The sequence below is a fragment of the Fukomys damarensis genome, unplaced genomic scaffold (genome assembly GCF_012274545.1).
Source record: "Fukomys damarensis isolate Sample0158 unplaced genomic scaffold, DMR_v1.0_HiC HiC_scaffold_32, whole genome shotgun sequence".
Classification (NCBI taxonomy): domain Eukaryota; kingdom Metazoa; phylum Chordata; class Mammalia; order Rodentia; family Bathyergidae; genus Fukomys; species Fukomys damarensis.
The window spans coordinates 22,095,822-22,117,209 of NW_022900944.1; the positions used below are offsets into that span (position 1 = coordinate 22,095,822).

At 42.4% G+C, this 21,388-nt stretch overlaps 1 protein-coding gene across 4 annotated transcripts in view; it reads right to left on the reverse strand.

The window, feature by feature from the left end:
• The window catches only part of Septin11 (septin 11), a 52,626-nt gene that overhangs the window by 1,994 nt on the left and 29,244 nt on the right, over positions 1-21,388 (reverse strand). The window contains exons 4-10 of one of the 4 annotated variants that reach the window (XM_010619880.1): positions 17,941-18,127; positions 16,377-16,538; positions 13,343-13,439; positions 12,403-12,571; positions 7,526-7,658; positions 5,886-6,073; positions 306-370 (exon numbers count right to left, since the gene is read on the reverse strand). In XM_010619880.1, coding sequence (XP_010618182.1) covers positions 349-370; positions 5,886-6,073; positions 7,526-7,658; positions 12,403-12,571; positions 13,343-13,439; positions 16,377-16,538; positions 17,941-18,127 — 958 coding nt within the window. In that variant the 3' untranslated portion in view covers positions 306-348. Of the gene's footprint in view, positions 1-305; positions 374-525; positions 2,445-5,885; positions 6,074-7,525; positions 7,659-12,402; positions 12,572-13,342; positions 13,440-16,376; positions 16,539-17,940; positions 18,128-21,388 lie in introns of those variants that run through there. The other 3 variants (XM_010619879.1, XM_010619881.1, XM_010619882.1) reach the window with 3 other exon arrangements.

Sequence of the window (21,388 nt, forward strand, 5' to 3'; positions counted from 1 at the left end):
AAAAAAAAAAAAAGAAAAAAAAAAAAAAAAGAAAAAAAAAGAATCGAGGCCCCTCTGCAATAGCCAACAATGCCCATAAAACTGTGCCGAACACAGGCGGGGATTAGTCATTTCTGACTTTATAAGAGATTTAAGAAGTGGAAAACAAACTGTGAAAAATATATAAATGTGGTCATTTTAGACACATTTAGCTTTTATTTAAAAGCTAGACACTATTCTCTCTCCACACACCCCCAAAATCTTTCCATATCATTTGATTTTAGAAAGTCAGAAAGATCTCAAAGATTTCTTACTACTGTACTTACATGCAAAGGCGAAAGCACATCCAATTAGATTTGAGGGTATCATTTATTCCGTGCAGAGCCAAGGACTACTGTGAAAAAAGGCATAGATACAGAAAGAAAAAAGCAGCAATAACAAACTAATCGGGGCTGGGAAGAAGGGGTAGAGAAAAGTTCAGAAGCAACACATTTGTTTAAGAAAAGCTTCTATATGTTTCTTGTGACTTTTTATTCCCCGACTCTCCATAAAATTTATTTTGCTATGAAAAATTTAATGCAAAAAAATCAATAATTTTGGAATCAAAAAGTCAGGTGGATGCTTTTTGTTGCCAGGCTCAGCTTTAAAAGCTTTTAGGGATGCATGAAATAATAGAATTTAAAAGTGTATTTTCTATTACAAGGCACAAAAAATGCTCACACAAGCAATGGCTGGACAAGCAAACAACACAACTATTCAAGCTTTTGTGAGGTGCCCAGCATAGGAGCAAATCAGCCCAGGATTAGTCAGCATGCTTCTAGCACTTAACTGCTCCACAGCTAACCTCCGACTACAACTTACAAAAACAAAAGCAAAGACAAAACACTGGTCTAACAGCTCCTCGCCCTGTGAGGAGTACAGTGCTGTCGCTTCTGGTGTGCAGTCTCCATCGCAGCTTATTCTGCACGTCAGTGAATCCAGTTTTCTAACTTTGCCTAACGAGGTCTCTATCATGGAAGACCGTCCCTTTTTTCTCTTCCATATGACTGGGGGTAAAGGGAAGGAAAAGAAAAAAATATTTGCTGGAATCAGGTAGAAATTTAAGTTTTTAACAAGCGTATATTGGAGAGGGGAGGTGCAGTGTATTCTCACCTGTTTACTAGTGAAGGTCACACTGAAAAAGCAGAGGGAAAGTGTTGGGTTCATGAGAATGTTATCCTCTCCAGTAAAACAGGAGAGGATGGCTCTAGAGGAAGCTGGGGATATTGTTGCAGCAGGATCCAGCATCAGGAAGGGCAGTACAGCTGGGAGATTATACATGTCCTTCTTGATGCCAATCAGGCAGGAAGTGTACATTCTGGCACCTGGGTCAGTCCTAATTATGGGTGAGGTGATAGCCATGGTCTCCAGGACACAGAGAGCAGGTGAAACTAGTCAGGGTGACAGCCAACACAGGAAATTCCCTTCAAGACATCTGGATTCGAAATACCAGCAAGAAAGTAGGAAGTGAAGCTGAATTTTGACTTTCTTGATTCATGTTATGTTCCTTCTCCTTTGTATCTTAAATTGACAAGGTCCTCTCTAATTTGTTGATGACACATCGTTTATATAAGCAAATTTTGTATTTGAAGTATTTGTGGCAATTTTCTCATGATTAGTGGCCTGGAATCAATCGTAAGGTCCTGCCCCTCAGCCTGCTGGAAGCACATGTGAATATGTTTTATGAAAAACTTCTTACTGCAAGCACTAGACAGGCTGTGAGGTGCCCATTATCCTTGATGGAAGATTCTTCTACTTAGCAACGATATCTCAGTCTGTGAGAAGATCAAGCAGTCACAGCAGTGTGGCCAGGCTCTGAGAGGTGGTTGCTCAGATGCAGTCTCGACCCAAGAGTGAACAGAGCACCAACTGGGGCAGAGAATGTCAGTGTGAAATGAAATGAAATGAAAGAGCTCCCCACTGCTCTCCCTACCTACCAATCTACCTTAGTTTGGGGCTAGTGTGGAGGAGAGACAAGGAACTCAGGGACTGTGTGATCACGGAGATGAATAATCAAGAAATGCACGTTGTTGTCAGGGCTATTAGGGGTTTTAGTTCAGCTGCTAACGTGATGGGAAGTTCTTATGTCAGACGTACAGGCAGCATTGTACCCCACACTCCTCCTCCACAGTGACACTCAAATAACAGGCATGCTTCCTGCTGCCACTGGGGACAGGCATGAAAGGCAATCATTTACTTTCCAGAAACAAAGTCCAGGCACACAAAGATTTGGCTGTTATTCTCTTGTTCTATTGTTTTCCACCACCCAACAACATTCAGCAAAACGAGTAAAGAGTTACTGGTGTTTGGGAAGACTAAATAATAAACTAAAACCAAAGGACACAGATGGCAGAGTACACTATTACTGCAAAAGCAGGTGAATGCGGGAACATCCTTGGCTTGCCAGGCTTTATGTGAAGCTTGCACTGCAAGTTAAAAAACAAAACAAAAAAGTTAGAAATAATAATAAATTAAAAAGAAAGGAAAATAGGAGCGCCAGCACCAGCATTCAGTGACAGTGAATGCTCATGCAATGATTACGGAACTGACAGAAACCAAAACCAAAAACTTGAGTAAGCTATTCTACATGACAAGCAAAAGCAAAATTTTAATATTTAATTACAGAACACGTGGTTAGTTTCCATTTGCATGAAACTTAGAATTCACAAGTGACTTCTTGAAACCACTATATATTCCCACAGAACGAATTACTGTTTAGTTTTTGTTTTCTCAAATAACACAAAACCATCATCTCATAGGTGTAGGTATCACATGAATACTGATTAGGAGCATCACCTTCCATTTCTGAGCAGCTGAAGGAGTCAGAGAATAAATATCCCATAAATGCCTTTGTACACACGACTTGGAGAGGTCTAGAGTAGGTTGGGAGAGGTCTAGAGTAGTTGGGAAAGAATGAATGGAGGACATGCTACTAATCTAGCTGGGAAGAAAAAAAAAAAAAGAACAACTGTTACATGGGCATAGCTATGGCAACGCCAGGAGCTTTCGATGCCAAACCCAAGATCTATATACTTAATTTTAGGCAAATTGAAAACACGCAACTTTATACCATAGCAACAATTTTACTTAAAAAAAAAAAGGTGAGATGGTTGTGTAAACTTTAGTTTTTACATACCAGTTTTGTTTTGTGTTTGTTTTTTGAGACAGGGTCTCACTCTATAATTCAGGTTTGCCTTGAACTCACTATGTAGCCCAGGCTGACCTCGAACTCATGGAGATCCTTCTACCTCAGTCTCTGGAGTGCTGGGATTACAGGTGTGCACCACCATGCCTGGCTGCACACCAGTTTTAAATGATGAATCTGAAAGCTTTCTTTTGGGATAGATGCATCTTAACCAGCAAAGCTTGATGGCAATTGCGAAAACTGTTTTCAGAACAAATGAACACTGTCCAGGGGACAATGTACCCTTGGGCAGTCCCAAAACTGTGGTGCAGCTGCAAGCAAGCAAGCAAAGGGACTCGGTGGTCAGAGATGGCAGGGGTGGGGCCCAGCTAGTGGCAGTGCCAGGGTTAGTTCTACCTTGTCTGTAACCTTAGGAAGAAATGTTCTATACCCTCATGCTACTGCAGGTCAAGGAGTAGTACATAAAGCCTTACCTATGTTAAAAAAGAAGCATGGCATCAGAATAGAAAAAAGAGAATTCAAAACTATGAGAAAAATGAAGCTTGAATGTGGAAGCACAGCAGGGAAGTAAACAAGCTTCCTCCATCACAGCCAGCTCCCAGGAGGCCTGTGTCGGTATTCTGGAACCTAGGAGCTCCCGTGAGAGGTGCTGCTTTGGTTACCCTGGTTACTAACTTTCTGTTGTCCTCTCAAACCAAAACCTCTCCTGTCACTGGCCATATGAAGGATGATTTTTTTTAATACTTTAAGCCTCCTGCTAGCCAATGCTTCCACTAAGAAGTGTGGAAAAGGGTAGGAAGCTTCAGTGACACAAAAAATGTGTGCCATTTTCAGGCACAAGATCTGGTTGATTATTGTGAACCCCATCTAATGCTTTTAATAATGAGAATATATAAATTAAACTAAAGAAGAATTCACACAGATTCACATGAACTTTAAAAGCATTATATGTATAATTGGAAGAAAGTAACTGAACATGCTCAAAAGGGCAAGGAGAAACCTTCCTACACTGGGACGTTTGTTGCTGGATTTTTTTTTTTTTTTAATAGAGGCACAATAGTGATCAGCTCTTCAAATTTTTATTGTGTAAAGGCCTAGCCAGCATTCATGAGATATGCTTTTAACACTGCTGGTCCTTTACAAAAATTTTAGCTTTAAAACTTGTACTTTTATGTACTTTAGTCCTTTGGGGTAAGAAAACCTAGACTTTGGGTTTCCTATGCTGTGAGCCAGCAGTTTTTATTCTTTCATTCACACAATAGACATTTGTGTACACACACACACGTTTTTATCTTGTCTAGTTTGGACCAGGGGTGCAATGCTAATGGCTTTCACTTGTCTCACTGGAAGTCACTGGAATCTGGGTGCCTACTTGGAGGACCCCGTTAGTGTCAGATGCTCTTCCAACATGCAGAGCCATGGAAGCATTTCCTGGCACCAGATATAAACTAGGCAATTGTTTCTCTCTGAATTAATGAAGAATATCCAAATTATGGGGACTTGGACTCCTTTGGTCACTTGGGTCTGAACCAACTCAAATTAAAATCACACCTCCTCTACACCCACTAAGGCCCCTCTTCTGCTCTCTGTGTGTAAAGCATAACTCAATCCCTCTGCGTGCTACTGCAGCTTGTATTTTCATCTTTGTTACAAGCAACATCACAAGACCCCTTACAGATATGTCTGCTGCACACCACAGGGTGGCAAAGCATTGTGTACATTCCTCCCCAACACAGTCGAAGGCGGAAGCCTAGGTGCTATGTTTTTAAAGAATGTAATTCTTTGCCTCTTTGAACATCAATGTTTTTGTTCTTTTCTCTCCTTGGAATTTTGGCATTTTAAGGATGAAGAGCAAGATCTTGAAATACGCTGTGAGTTAAGCAGACAAAGGAAGGCAACATCCATGGGTTCGTTATTGGACCCTGTGAAGGTTTGCTTCAAAGGTCTTGTCGCTGTGTTTACTGTCGAAGCAACAGTAAACCAAATGCACTCTCTAGTCCTTGGAGTGATCCAAAGGAGAGTTTCGAACCACAGGACAATTTGCAGGAAGCTCACATTTCCTCTGGTACAGACAGCGGTTACTGAAGTATCCCAAGAAGTGACTAACTCAAGAGCAGAACCTGACCCTTTGGCACATGAAATCAAGGACATATTTTTAAACGTTTTGTGTGGGTATAGGTGTGGCTGGAGGGTGGGCAGGGATATATTAACTAGATGGGTATTTGGGTTACATTTCATGATAAGACAATTCACCATCTTGTTGAATTGAGTGACTGGATGACCACTATCAGCCCTTATACAGGCTTCAGGCTGGGAGCAAGACTCAGTAACTGGCTTACCATGCCTGAAAACATAGTAGAAAAATAAGCTTAACCATTGTGACTTTAGATGTTCTTTACCAGGAGTCATGAGAATTATCTTCAGAGGTACTGAAGAAAAACAGGCCTGTCTTCTCTGAGGAGGCCTACTGTTGGAGAAGAAGATGCTACAGAGGAGATGACAGGTTACTCCAGTCCTAACTGCTTGATCAACATGATCAAGTTTTACAAATTAATCATTGTGTACCCTTTAAAAATACTTTTAAAACCTTTATCATCTTCCCTGCACTGTATACTTGCTTTTATTTTTCTCATAACAGACCAGTTTCCAGTCTGTAAATAGGAAAACAGACATGCAAGAATACTGTTAGAGGTCCCCAGTAAATGGGGAGACACCTGCTTACTTTTTCTTATCCTTGTCTTTCTTGGTTTGCTGGGCCCCAGACTGCTGGGCCTGGGACTGTAGTAGCTGAGCTGCTGCTTTCTTCTTCTGGAAGTTATTCACCTCCTCCTCAAGCTCCTTCTTCTTGTCTTCTACTTTCTTCTTCTCTTCTTGGTGTGTCCGCTTTAGGAGGTCAAACTTCTCATGAAGCTGGAGAATAAAAGAGGAAGACAGGCTTGTTAAAGATATGAAAATCTTACTGATGGTCACGTATGTGGACCTGTTCAAACAACAGAACACATCAAGTGGCTGCATTTGCTTCCATTACAGGAAGTGACATGTCTTCTTGGTGGGTCACTGGAAGGACAAGGCTAAGGTGTTGAGCAGCATCCATCTGTCCAAGGCTTGTCACTTGAGTTCCTTGGAACTAAAATTTCCTTGAACAGTACTTCCTTATAAGAACACATGTTCACTTTTAAAAGCATGAAGAAGATAAAAATTATCTATGATTCTAACAAAAATTTCCCTTATGGCAAAAGTGGTTTTTTCAGGTCCTTTTTTCAACATGTATAAAATATACTTACTTACAGATACGTATTTGTATCTATTACATGTAAGATGTGTTGGGAAATTTATGGCCCTTAACAAACTGAGTTTAAACAGATCATAATCATGGGCTAGGGAGATAGCTCAGTGGTAGAACATTTGCCTAGCATGCATGAAAGGCCATGGGTTTGATCCCCAGCATGGGGGAAAAAATTACAATAAAAAATGAAAACAGAGGAGAGGAGCAAATGCTTAATCAATCATTCTAAATCTTTACCCATCATCCACTTGGTTCTTAAAGCCAACAGAAAAGAAAGCTCAATTTTCTTTTATCTGTAGCAAAACCACCTTGAGTTTTAACTATTTAAATAACCTTTAAGTTTCAGCAGTCTTTTTTGTTTTTTTGGTACCGGGGATCAAACTCAGGACCTTGTGCTTCGGGGGCAAGTGGCGGCACCACTGAGCTAAATCCCCGACCCTTCAACAGTCTTTTTAAAAATAAAATATAATGAGAAAATTATTTATTTGATTTCATTTAGAAAAATACTGAGCTATAGGTCAGGTAACTGAGATATTCATTACTGACTGGCAGAGGCAGACACAGTACACAAAAGTCACTTTCTCAGATACAGTGGGAAGAGTGCTATTATGGTAAGCATTCACATCAACTTTGAGGAAGCAGCGACTCTGGTCTGGCAGTGGGACTGAAGGAGGCTTGAAGGGACACTAGAGCAGGGGGTGCATGCTAGAGGGGAGAAGCCTGGATCCTGACTTCACTCTGGACTGCCATCCACTCACAGTGCTACAGGCCCCATTACCACAGTGCACTGAGTTGGCTAACAGTCCCAGAATCCTGAACCTCACATTTCAAGCCTTGGAAATTGAGGAAACACTGCACTGCAAAGACCGGATGATCCATTCTAGAAACCTCAGATGTAGTTTTATCTTCTCTAAAATGGGGATAAGAATATCTGGCCTGCTTTTCTTGCCAGTTAGTGTGCTGCTTGTGATAAAATGTATGTAGAAAGTATTTGAACCAGCTATAAAATGCTATAAAATGCAAAGTATTAATAAAATCTCTCTAAGTTTCTGTCCCTTAAAGGACAAAATACTTACCTCTTTCTCTGCTTCTTTAAGTTCAGCCTCTTTCTCTTTCACTCTCATAACGAACATTTGTCTCATTTCTTCTTCTTTTTTCTGCAGTTCCCCCAGGAATTCATTTCTTTTAGCTTCATAAGTCTCCTGAAGACTTCAAAATCCATAAACCAATGACAGGGTCATAAAATTGCATTAGAAATTTCAGTTCTTATCATTTCTACCCATCTACTTCCAACACTAGAGCTGCCATGTACCATATAAAGATCAGATAAAATCACACTGTTTTATTCATGCTGTGAATGAAAAGACAGAGGCACATGAAACCTAGAATGAGTAGGAAGCACAATGCAGCTAGCACTAACGTGTACGGCGCACCAGCTGGGTTTTATCTTACACATATTCCCACAGGGGAAACGGGTTCAAATGGAACTGGAAGTGTAGAAGATGGAAGGAGTGTGATGATAGGCCCGGGGTCAGAGCGGGGTTTGAGTTCTGCACCCCCGCCCCCCATTTTGGGAAAGCACAGCCTCTCCCTCTCCAAGCTTCCGGGCCTGTGAGGCACGGATGCAGTAATTCTAACCTTCCACGGATGTGATTATGAGAATCAGAGGCAGGGGAAGTGTGCACAAAGCATCTGACATGTAATCTGTGCTTAGTAACACTTCCTCCCTTCCAGCCCTCAGTCCAGGGAACAAACTGTAGACACAAGAGCACCTCTAAGAGTAGAGTAGAAAGTAGCTGTTTAGTTGAATTATCAATTGTAAACACAGCAGGGAAGTTTTATTTAAATTTTAAAGCCCATTCTCTTCCTGTCCACAAAACTTAGAATCCAGTATTTTACCTTGAATGCTATGACAATTTTATCTCTAAATGAGAATAAAGATATTTACAGAGAAAGCACCTTTGGTCACACAATCAAAAACAAAAACAACAAAGCACCTCATCATCCCACCCCATATACACACTGTAAACAGTTGTTGATGTTTTATATGGGGCTAGAATCCTTGTTCTCATTCTCTCTGCTCCCCCAGAATAACAGTTGTACAGTAACATCAATCTGCACCTTCTATAATTAACACCCTTAGCTCTCATACAGTCAACACTGCCAACTCTACCTGCTTATGAACAATCATGTGGCTTGACTTTCCAGAGTTTTACGCAGCTTTCACACTCACTTACCAGAGAAAGCCAAGTTGGACAATGATAATGTTGCCTAATATTAACAGTATTATTTGGATCTTCAAGACCTGAGATACTGATTGTGAAATATAGAATTGTATTGATATCAGACTATAAAATAATTTATGAGTTTGATTTTTGTCAGCTTGTAGTAAACTCTTCACTATTATTTGGGTCAGAATTACCAAAGGCCAAGGATGACTTATTTGTTCCTGTTGTGAAATCTTACAAAAAACTCAGCCGCTGTTGACTTCAGTATAACAAATGTGTCTCAGGATACCTCATAGAAACAGTGCTCAACACATTTTCCAGAGTTCACCACATACCAGAGCTTCAAAAGAGGATCTCAGAACAAGGGTTTCCCAAGTCCAAAGAGAAGGAAGAACAATATGTACGCTTTCCCCAAGGCGACTCATGTGTGTAATGACTGAGTCCCAAACCTGGCAGTGCATCAGGACCACTTGGGCACATCTCCGTGAACTTTTCTAAACACATATTCCTAAGCCTACTCATTTTGTGGGAATGGTCACCCTCTGGCATGTCCTCCTCTAGATGGTTCCACCAGATTTGAATAGGGGAAGAATTGCTGTGTTCATTCTCCCGTCTCTTGACTTCTGTAAAGGCAAAATCTTCCTCTCCTGTGAGCTGCTCATGAGAAAACTAGAAGACAAGATCCTCAGCATCAGACCCACCTAAAATCTCATAGAACAACTGCAGATTTCTCTTAGAAAAGAATGCTAAGAACTGTAATTTAAAATTAATTTTGAAGGGCTGGGTTTAGCTCAGCAGTTCCACTACCTGCAAGTGCAAGGTCCTGAGTCAGATCCCTGGTACCAAAAAACAAATAATAAAGAACTATAATATAATAATAAATAATGAAGAACTATAAATTGCAAATTATGTCATTACTTTAGGTATCTGTGGGTGGATAACAGAACCAGTTTCTTCTGAATTGGGATCCAGTGCCTAAAAACACTGTTGAGGGTCTCTGCTATCTAGATTACAGCTCAACTGGCAGAATCCTGGGGATATAAACTCTGGGTGCTTCAGTTGTGCTAAGTATTTATAGGTAACTAAACGTAGTTTTGACTCTTTAATGTAAGGTTTCAGGATATCTTTCTCATATCTATCCTTATCATTTTCCATATCAGAGTTCAAAAGCTGGCTCAGGTCCTACGATACAATGATGCGATGAAGTAGTATCTTTTGAGCCCATTTTCCCCCTCTGGCTCAGGATGTCAGAAGAACTACCAGATTCACGACTGGGGCCAGTCTTGCCAATGGCAGAGCCGACCCTTAGTTTTTCCATGGGATGAGGGAGTTCCAATTTGGGCGATGTTTCCACCATGGTCCACTGCACACATTCCCTCCAATAACGTCCTCCTGCACTCTGCACTGTGATTTGGTATGTTTTCTCCTGTTCTCTTAAACTTTTAACACATTGGTCAAGATCGATGATCCATAGTTTGAAAATATACATTTAGAACCTGGAGCAGTTACCTATGCTAACAATTTTCAGTGTTCAAGGTAGCATAACTCCAAGCACATTTTATCTGTGAGTTACTTCAAAAAGTTTCCATGATCAAATAAATTTGAGAAGATCTAAGTTAAACACCTGAAACAGGTTCTTTTACTGAAAAGCCTCTCTGAGCATTTAAGACCAGCAGTGGTTAACAAACGAGTTGCATGCAACCACCTGGGAAGCATTTTGGAACAGACTGCTTTACCTCAGCTAGTCTGGATCAGCAGCTCTAGGAGTAGGCTGTGCTGAATTCAGGTTCTTAACAGTATGAGAGGCAACTTGCTACTAATGAACGCAGTCACACCTATTCTAACTTTTGAAGGCAGTTCACAGGCTCCAATTTACGATCTAGTACAGGCACTGGCTACCATGCCTGTGGATGCTGGCAAATTATAGCCAAGAACCAAATGTGGGGCTCTCCCACCTGTCTTCAGTCTAGAAAGAGTTCCACTGGAACATGGCCGCATGTGTTCACTTCTCCTATGGTCTGTGGACGCTTCTGAATGATAAGAGCCCAGTTGAATGCTTGGGAGAAGATCATATGGTTTTCAGAACTGGGCCTCTGTACAAAGTCCTTTCACTGGATTGGATTTGTCCCCGATTTGACCCAGATGGGTTAGGGATGAGAGTAGTAGCAGGGCCAAGACTTGAACTCAGATTCCTGACTTGATTTCAGGCAAAAGCCCAAGAAGCAACTGAATTCAGATTCCTGACGTTTAGCCAAATATTTTTCAACATTGTTGGGATCTGAATGAATTCAATGGCCAATGAATTCAATTTTATCTCAGCTCCTTTGTTCTATCTGTGCAGAAAACATACACTCTGTGACATATTAAAGGCAGCCTTTTCTATATGTACACAGACATACATATCACCTTTGTCAGCTTTAATAACCATAGAGGTCTTGATTTTTACTTTATATTCAGGTAAATGCATTTCAAGTGTCAATGTGCTAATCCTGTTAATGCAAAAAGACCTTTAACTCTCAGGCCCAGAAAGTGTCCTTTTACTGGCCTGGAGGGGTTAGTTCAGGAGTCTCCAGGCAGAAGTAATGAGGCAAACTTGGCCAGAAGATAACTGCTTGGTTGAAAGCCCTTTGTCTTGGGTGTGCATTTGTTCTCACTAAATGCACCTGTGCTCCTGGGCTCCAGAGAGCCACTGGAGCAGAGGCCCAGCCCATGCATTACAGTGAGTCCCCAACTTACGGACATTCGAATAGTGAACTTTCACAGGTGTGCTGTTTCACTTGTTGGACTGCAAATGAATCCAACTTACAAACATTTTCCCAGAATGGAACTCTTCATAAGTCCAGGACTTACTGTACTGAACCATCTCCAGAGCAATTTTGAAAAGACAAACCTTCTATACCAAAGGAAGCTCAGACTGGGAGGAATGAACCCACCCATGCTGGTCACAGACTGCCAGTGTCCATGGGCAGCCATCAATTCTATGGCTGGAGACATCACTGTGTGTCCCAGGGCTAGCCATTAAGGAGGAGCAAAACAGTTTGTTTAAAAGCACTATAATCTTCCATCAACTCACGTACCTGTTAAAGGTCTCGGGTGATCCTCTCTTCTGCCAGGAGAAGGCAACATGCCCTGGAAGCCCCCTCATTCACCATGCCTGGTGTGGGCAACAGTACCCCAGCCCTGTCAACCCTTTCCTCACCACTAAGCTCTGACAGGGACTTTGCATTTGCTAAGGCACTAGCTCCACATTCATTCCTCCTCATCACACTGCATCTCTACCCATTAGCAATGAGGGTAAGCACTTGTACGCTCTTCCCTGCTCCGGGTGCTGTGAGAATTGTACTGGAGCATGAAAGCTAGGAAGTGCTTGAAAAATAAGAGCCTTAGGAAGTAAACCTGTTTAGCAAACATATCCAAGGCAAAGTGCTACCAGGGACCACAGCTTGATGAATGCCCAAGTCAGGCTCTGCAGACAAGATAGATAAGAGCCAGGGCATAGGAGCCACATAGCACGGGCTGATTCCTGTCTGTCACTTACTACTTGTAGGACCTTGGACAGGCTGCTTACAATTACAGTGCCTTAGGTTTCTCCCCATCAGTTAGCTGAGATCACACAAATCCCCCACCAGGCCACTCCATCTCCACCCTCCCCAGGCAGCAGACACTCCTGTGGCGTGCCACCCTGTCACTGTCTGAGAGACACCTGCCAGTGGGTGTCTTCATACCTGAAGGGTTTGCTGTCAGGGTCAGTGTCCTTGAACCCCATCTCCTCCAGCTTACAGCGCCGGTACAGTTCGTAATGGCGGGCATGCGTCTGCTCCCGCAGGTCCTCCATGTTCACTCGGATCAGCATCTCCCGCAGCTTCACAAAATCGCAGTGGCTTTCGTTCTCCACTGCAAGAGATGTGTGTGTGTGTGTGTGTGTGTGTGTGTCCTGAAGTGACGCTCCCAAGATGTCACAGCTGTCACTCTGAAATCCCTGAGGTCTCAGAGACATCTGAAGATGCCTCACTGGCCTGCCCAGCACTGCACACAAAGATGAACTCCGACAATGTGGACCATGCTGAAGACAATGTCCACTACCTCATGCCTATGCCTCGCAGGTGCCGGGCCAGGAGCTTTACAAATCCTGAGCTTACCCTCATCCTCACTCTGCTAAGCAGGCACTGTGACTCTTGCTCTGCAGTTCAGAAGCCAAGCTTTGATAAGCAAGCTGACCCCCAAACAGAAATAGCAGAAGGTAGACACAAGCTCCATGTCACATGCTTCAGAGCCATACTGTTGGGAACCCTGCAAGGCAGCTTTTCAAGGACAACTTGGCCAGAGGCAAGGGAGAAACAAGCACCCTCTTATTCACAAGAAATCTTTTTGTAGCTTTCTGATACTTTGTGGATACAACTGGTTCAAACTCTTAGAAAAGGGCTCTTTTCCTCCTTTTAGAAATGGATACTGAATCTCCTACATAGCCCATCATCTCCAGGGGCTGCTCACCACCGCCAGGGTGTGGCAGTTACTTCTCTCTACTAGTCTACCTGATGCCCAGTTACCGTTTCTTTCTTCAGCCAAGGCGGAAGCATGACTGCTCCTCTCTACACAGAATGGGGTGGGGGACTGACCATTCACCACAGCCATCCATTTTGAGTCCCTTTCCCATGCTGGACGTACCTTGCACGACACCCCAGGGGTACTGCCTGGCTTTTGCCATCTTGTTACCGATCTTCACCTCTTCAGTGCTGCCAACCACTGCAAAGGGGAGATGCACCTGCCGAACAACAGAAGATAACACTGGTTAACTTCTGAAATAAAAAAGGCTGCTTTTGCTCAGACTCTGCTCTTTCTCTCCTTCTGGGGATGTCTCTACTGTTTACACAGCGGGGGCATGCAGAACAGGCAGGAGACTAGCTTGCTTAACAGAATTCAAACAAACAAAAAGACCAATTCTGTCAAGTTAGATGCAAATTTAAAGGAAAATTACATTTTGAGTACTTTAAAGTATATTAGGAATAACGTAAGTATGTGAATCTGCTTTTTAACAGTAAATTATGTGAAACAGCTACAGATCAAGTATTTCTGATGAAAATTTGAAATATGAATTGAGATATACCATCACAAAAATATACCCTGGATTTCAAAGACCATGTTTAAAGTATCTCAATAATTTTAAACTGATTATATGTTGAAACAGTAGTACTTTGAACATATTAGATTAGGTTCCTAAAAGTAATTTCTTGTTTCTTTTTTGCCTTTTTTTTTTTTTTTTTTTTTCCTTTTTTTTTTTTTTTTTTTTTCCTTTTTTTTTTTTTTTTTTTTTCCTTTTTTTTTTTTTTTTTTTTTCCTTTTTTTTTTTTTTTTTTGTACCGGTGATTGAACTCGGGTCCTTGCGCTTGCAAGGCAGGCCACCGAACTGCTGAGCTAAATCCCCGGCTTCTTTTTGCTTTTTAATGTGGCTAGTGGAAAATTTTAAATTACTTGTGGAACTCATACTGTATTTTTCATGAACGGAACTGCTTCAGGCAGTTGATTACGGACAAGCTTCAAGTCAGAAACATACTTTGGCCCAAAACATTGGCTCAAGCCTTGCACATAGATTTATCTCAAGCAGAGATGGTATCCAAGACGACGGACTCTTTCACAGTGGTACACATGGTAGTTATGGCTATATTCAGATGGTGGAGCAGAAAACTAATTCTATGTTTTCCTAATTAGCATACAAAAAATAAGGAAATTTCAAATAGCTACTGCAGAAATTGTTCTCTGGGGCTCCTTATACCAGTGTCCTCCCCTGAGAATAAGCTAGAAGGAGGTATTTTTCAAGCCCACAAGAGCTTAGGCTCAGGTTGCTCCACTGATAGCTTGTGTGATATGCAAGACATTTAATTTCCTAGCTCACTCCACTCTCTGTAGGAAGGAAGAAAAGCGGGTTCTTTTTCTCAAACTCTAAGTTTGAAACTGAAACAAGTTCCCTGAAGTTGAAGAGCAAAAGGGCTTTTCAAGCCAACATTCTGGCATAAATGACCAAGGGAACATCTGCACTCTGCATAACAAAAGCAACTTCAGTGAAATGTTTTCTTCTTCTTTCACACATCAGATGGCGTCTCATCACAAGAACTGTCTACAATGAAAGGCTGAGCAGAAAATGTCTCGATAAAGAGCAGGATCAGTCTGCAGTGTCAAAGATCCTCAGTTCCATTAATCTAACAGAAAGAGCAAAAGTTCATGGGTATTTTCTTTCCAAGAAGTTTAACATAAATTTAGTTTCATGACCATTAAATGTTAATCAGGAGATGGAGAGGGATATAATGAGAAAGCCGATGGTATTCACTTATGATGTTTGTTCTACAGCAGGACACACGTGGCACCTTGGCTGGAGCTTTGGACACGCTATGAGATGAGCACACTGCTCTGCATACATGGTATCAGGTCTCAAGGGTGGCAGCATCAGCTTGAGGGCCACATTGGTGGGGTTCAAATCCCCTCCACTGCCAGAGCTGGGGATTTAGCTCAGTGGTTCCGCCGCCTGCCTCACAAGCACAAGGGCCAGAGTTCGATCCCCGATACCCCCCCTCAAAAAATCCCCCTCCACTTCCTGGGCTATGCAATCACAGGATCTTTGCCATGAAGTAGAAATAACTACCACCTACCCACGAGGCTGCCATGAGGGTTACACAGAAAGCCTGCGCAGTGTCTGGGAAACAATAAATGCTCCAGAAATGTAAAAACTATCAGGTGCTACTAAGATTGGAAAGCTTTCAAAACTCATAATCCAAGAATGTTAGAGGGGGAGGAGAGCCTATATATTATCCAGTTTAAACTGTGTATGAATTCCCTTTTACAGAATTTTTGCTAAGTGGGTTCACAGAATCTGCTGCCCACCAAGCATTTGCCAGGAGAACTAGCTAATTACTAAGACATTTCTTCCATCACTACGATTCCAGCAGTCACACACGCACTTCAAAGACTTGCAGCTGTCTTCCCCTCAGTGTTAGCTCTTTTTTGGGAGTCTGGTCAGTCTTCTTTACAGTACCCACCCTTTCAAACCGATCTCCTAGGAGATTCTGCTCTTTGGCTTCTTTAAGACACATTATATCCCAACTTTCAATAGCCATTATTAAGCACACAAACAATGGCATTTTGAAAGAAATTATGCATTCTCAAAAGAAAAAGAGCTGAACAGATGCAGGAGAGCTATGAGACCCACAAGGGCACAGTAGGAAGGGCCTGGTGGCAACAGGCAGGATGGGGGCTCGGCAGGGAGGGATTAACCTCAAAGCGCACACAGAACCATGGCGGCTTGCATCTCCTGTCTCCTCATTGTTCTTCTCCTTAATGTGGACATTGTACCTGCAACTGCTGACTGACCTGATGACTCAGGAAAACGTAGGAAAACTGTATGGAGGGGAAGGCAGGAGCCAACCACCAAAGCAAAATGGGCAACACTGACAGAAACAAGCAGAGATCTTTTTTTCCTGTGAGCGTCTCTGTGTGAAATGGGGCTCAGCTGGCACTTCCTTCCTAGAAGGCTTAAAGGAAATCAGAGATTACCCTGCCTAACTCTCCATGGCAGCTAGGAAGACTGAAGCATTGACTTGCAGTGTGGTGGAGCTGGACTCTTAACCGAAGATCTCAGCTCCCTGTGCAGTGCGGCCACTGAGGCGAGCTCCTGGGAAAGTCACTGTCCCCACATTACTTGAGGACTCACACTCATTGTCGCATTAATCTCCGCCACCGTTTCTTCATCTGTAGGAAACTGATATATTTGGACCCCATTGCTGACAAGTTCGCTCATGATCTTACTCTTGAACTTGTGCAGTTCATTCTTGGCAATTGTGTCCGCTTTTGCAATTATTGGAATGATGTTCACCTATAAAACAAACATGTCCACTGTTACAATTCTCACATATGAAAAATAATTAGACAAGTGAATAAAACATAGCAAGGATGTGAATAAAAACTCAAAACCTCATTGTAAAAAGTACAGAAGATATTGAAAATCAGACTTTGTACTAGACACAAAATTAAGACAACCCGGGATAGTCTTTATTTCCCCCATCTGCACACTTTGATTTCTTCCCATACTACAATGACAGCATATTTGTAATTTCCTTTCCTGTGCTACCTCATTCTACTTTACAGAGTAAAAGGAAGTTTTATTATTCTATGACAAAGAGCAGGAACAAAGGAGCCTATTCTCTGAATAGCCAACCCTTCCCTTTAGCACCCTCCCAGATCCTTTAGGTGGTTGCATTCTGAAGGCCCTAACAGGGCACTAACAGAGTTCTTGTTTGTCAGAGCAGTGTAGCATCAGCTCTGTGCAGAATAATGTCCTTTCTTCTGATGACCTGGAAATTGCTGGGAGAAGAGAACCTAAATATTAACCAAAACAAAAGGGCACCTATTTTTTAAATTTCTCAAACACATACCAACTAATTCTTTTGAAAATAGGATTCTATCAAATTACTTCTTCATGCCAGAAGGAGACCCAAGGCCAAAAGCAAGGGTTGCTTTCCAAGCCTCCTCAGTCACCAAGAAAAGGAGAGAACTGGAATTGGCCATGAATGGCAGACAGCCCAGATTAAGAGCCAGGGCTCCAACTCCACGGTGGGACATTCTTTTCCCACTTTTAAAAAAATTCATGTTTTAGGATTAACTTTCTTTTCCTCCCTGGTAGGTAATAAGATGCTTTTGACATCTGTGACCTAAGACCACGGTTGCCACTTAGCCCAGGAACAGGGAGTCTCTGGGAAGGGTTTGAGGTCACATTTGTATTCCTTTACATTTCCCAAATCTGAAATCCCTGATGAGACACCAGAACATGAAAGGCTGCCCACAAGCCCTGTACTTCAGCACACTCCAGAGCTCCCTGCACCACAGCCACCCCAAGCCTGGCTTCCCCCAGTGATGGTGGCGTGTTTGGGTCAGGACCCAAGGCACAGGCATTTCCCTGTGGTGCGTACTGCTGAGGACACGTTAAGTGTTTGACGATTACCAACTTGGTCAAAAGGGCAGAGGGTCATATTTTCTTAGCCAAATTGGTCAGAGTTGATAGAGATACCAAGCAACTTAATGTAAAAATCCCAGGAATCTAAAGCACAGCCATCAAATGGGGTAAAGAAGGGTTTCCACACCTCCTCATCCCATACCTCCACCAAACCCTATGGCTATCCAGAAAAAGACAAATTTCACTGAAAGCAGAGAGTAAACTGGAGCCTTAGGAGAAAATGCCTAGCAAGTGAGAGGACAGTAACCAAAGCGGCAGCCTGTACCTTACTGTCCAGCTTTTTCATGGTGACCAGGTCCAAGGACTTTAGTGAATGTCCAGTAGGGGCGATGAAGTAAAGGCAGGCGTGAATCCTCGTGTCATGATAGTTGAAGAGAGAACGTTTGATCTTCAGTTCTTCTTGCAGGTAGGCCTCAAACTGGGCATCAATGTATTCCACTATCGGCTTATAGCTAGAACGCAGAAGAACGTTTGGAAAACACATTTTCAAATCACCATGTTTCCACTCTCAGGTCTCTTCTGCAGTTCAGTGTAGGCCACCTCCTTCAAAACACTGCCACGACTCCATCCTCTCCATGATCTAGAGTCCAGGTTCTCACCTTGGCATCCGAGTGCTGTATCAGCTGGTCCCTGAACAGGTGCTGCCAAGCTCGCTCATTCATCTCTCCTGCTCGCTCCCTGGCTTCTGTTTTCTCTCCTAGCCACACACAACCATGTATACTGGTCCCATACTTCAGCCCTCATTTGCCTCTGTATCTCTGCTCAGGCAGACCCCTCCAATGGAAGTCTTCCTCCTTTCTTTCTTGCTGAATGCAACCTTTGTTAGACACTATAGCTGGAATGGAAGCACATGGCAGTAATTCCAGCTGCTCAGGAGACTGACGCAGGAGGATCCCTCGGCAATTTAGCAAGATCCTGTCTCAAAATAAAACACTAATAAAAGGGGGGGCTAGGGATGTAGCTCAGTGTGAAGGTCATGTGTTCAATCCCCAGTACCACAGATGAATGAATAAAATGAAAACAAAAACCCAGAGACTATAAATACATGGAGCGTGTTGCCTCCTCTCCTGCAGTACCCATGGGCGAGACTGCTAAAAGGGGTGTGTCATTCCTTCCTGCTGGGTCAAGACTGCACCTCCAAATCCATCTCCAGAAAGACTCAACCAAGTGATGACCCATGAAGCGAAACTGGTCTGTGCTTTCAGGCCATAGTGCTGCCACCCCCTGGGAACTTCTTCTAGTCCTCTTCCCCTGCCTGTTCCTCCAGAGATCAGGGACCCTGTGCTCCCCGTCAGGCCCTGCTCACATTCTAGAGCTTCTAGAAATGGAGGAGCCTGCACTACCATGATCTTCAAAACTCTTTCCAACTTGGAAACTATATAATTAAAGGCAAACTTTGTAACCCTCTTTTCCTCACCCAATCATGGTTTAAACAATTATAAATGCTTACATTTAATAACAATTATATATGATTAGCTGACCATAAACACGACAATTTATAGCATATTAAGAATACATATTCAATACAGTCCATGTTACCCTAGGGAGTAGGCAGTAGGTTAGGTCACTGTAGGAAATCCACTAATCCTTCCAGGTCTCTAAGGGGACCAACTGCTCAAGGGAAATTAATTTAAGCAGCAAATAGATCTATTAGGAATCTGAAGGGTTCTCCCAATCGTACTGCCTTTCTGAGAAATGATTTAAGTTGTAAGAAAGTTAAAAACCTTTCAACACCCCAATCTTCGACCCACAAATTAAACTGAAGGCTCTAAAAAGACACTGAAAGTCTTTTATAATAAGAATCTCAGCAGATACTCCAAGAGGGGAAAAAAAACCCTCCCCCCAAATAAACTACAACAACAGACGTATAGCCTCAGATGAAAACAGTTAGTAAAAAAATATTTTTTTGTTTTTGGTACTGGGGATTGAACTCAGTACCTTGCACATCCGAGCCAGGCAGCAGCATCACTGAGCTAAATCTCCAGCCCCGTAAAAATATTTTTGGTGGCATTTTTCTTTGGTGATTTTATCATAATCCTTTGATTCAATTTAAGAACACAGACTCTCTCAAGGTTTAAAAAAAGTAGACTATACCTCAGCAATTAAAAAGCTGAGTCATAAGAGGCAAATCTCAAAAGAGGTTGAACAAATAATAAGATTCTTCTCTATTTTCCAATTTTAAAATATAGGCAAGTGTTACACCACAGTAACCCTAATTATTATGGGATAGTTACCTAGGATGGTGGTTAGACACTTAAGATTCAAGTCAGATGCCTCAGACCACAATCTAGATTCAGACACTGGCTGAATGGCCTTAGAAAAATCACTAAACCTCTCTGTGTCCCATTTTCCTCACAGGGTGATCAAGGACAAAAACAGTACTTCTATCAGACAAGACTGGCACACCAAAGTAATATACACTTATTTCATAAAAATAACATAATCAAAAATAAATAAATAAAAGTAGTTTGAGGTTTTAAAAGACCAAATACATGCAAACGTACACACACCAGAAAAAAACAAAACCCAAACCTACAGGAACTCTATACCCCCTCACAGGGAACTCTATGCTCTGCTGATGGCTTTGCTTCTGAGCACATGCCCTGAATGGCCAAGTGGACAGCCCATTCCAAGGAGGCTCACCTGTCCCAGGGGCTGACCCTCCAGTTGCCTGACAATGAGGCAGGTGTCTCAGCATTAGGGGGTCATCCTGGCACCCTCTTAGCCTATGGGGAGGAAAAAGCAGCTCATATCATCTGTCCCTTATGCCTCCCCAGATTCTTAGTTTGAGCTCTCTGTCTTCTCTCAACAGTAGTCTAAGTACACTTCTATTAATTTCCATTCTTGTCTCTGGTTTTGATTCTGCTCCTCCAAAGGTCATAGGAAGCATAGCATCTCTCCTTTCTTGGTAAGGAGCATTCTCAGCTGGATTCACAAATCTTCTGTTCTCTTCTCACATCTTAGGCCTCCTTTGCCTGTCCCTGTTGGACACTCCCGGACAGTCTGTCAATCCCCCTTCTTCCCATGCTCTGTGGTCTCTGGAAAAATCATGTTTATCACCATGTTTCATCGACCATCTAACTGACAGCAAGTTCCACATTTCTACTCTAGCCCAGATCTTTCCCTTGAGCTTCAGACCCATTTACTGAACTGCTTTCAGATATTTCCAATTGTTCTAACTAAATCTGTCTAAAACCTAATTCTTTACCCTGCCGACACCAACAGACCTTGTATGCCTCAGCATGGTGAGGGTGCCACCGCCCAACCCAGAGCCCTCCTTTTAGATTCAAGCATGACATTTCCTCGTCTTACCTTCTGAGTCATTATAAACAAGGAAAGCAACACTCTCCTGGAGATCTGGCTACCAAAACCACTACTTCCTGTGTTAAACATTTAATTATGCAAATGAAACAACTTCCTCTGATGAAAAACAAACCAGCTAACTGGTTTGCACTCCTAGTCATAATCCCAGAAACAAATTTCCTGCCCCTTCCTTCAACTATGTCCTTTCTACTTGTTATCTGTATTTGTGGTCAGAAGAAATAAAAAGATTTAATCCTAACTTTGCCTTTTGCTAATTTCTACTTGTAAAAAAGGATACCAGCCAGGTATAGTGGCATACACCTGTAATCTCGGCACTGAAGAGGCTGAGGCAGGATTGCTTCTAGTTCAAGGACAGCCTGGACTACATAGCGAGACCCTGTCTCCAAAAA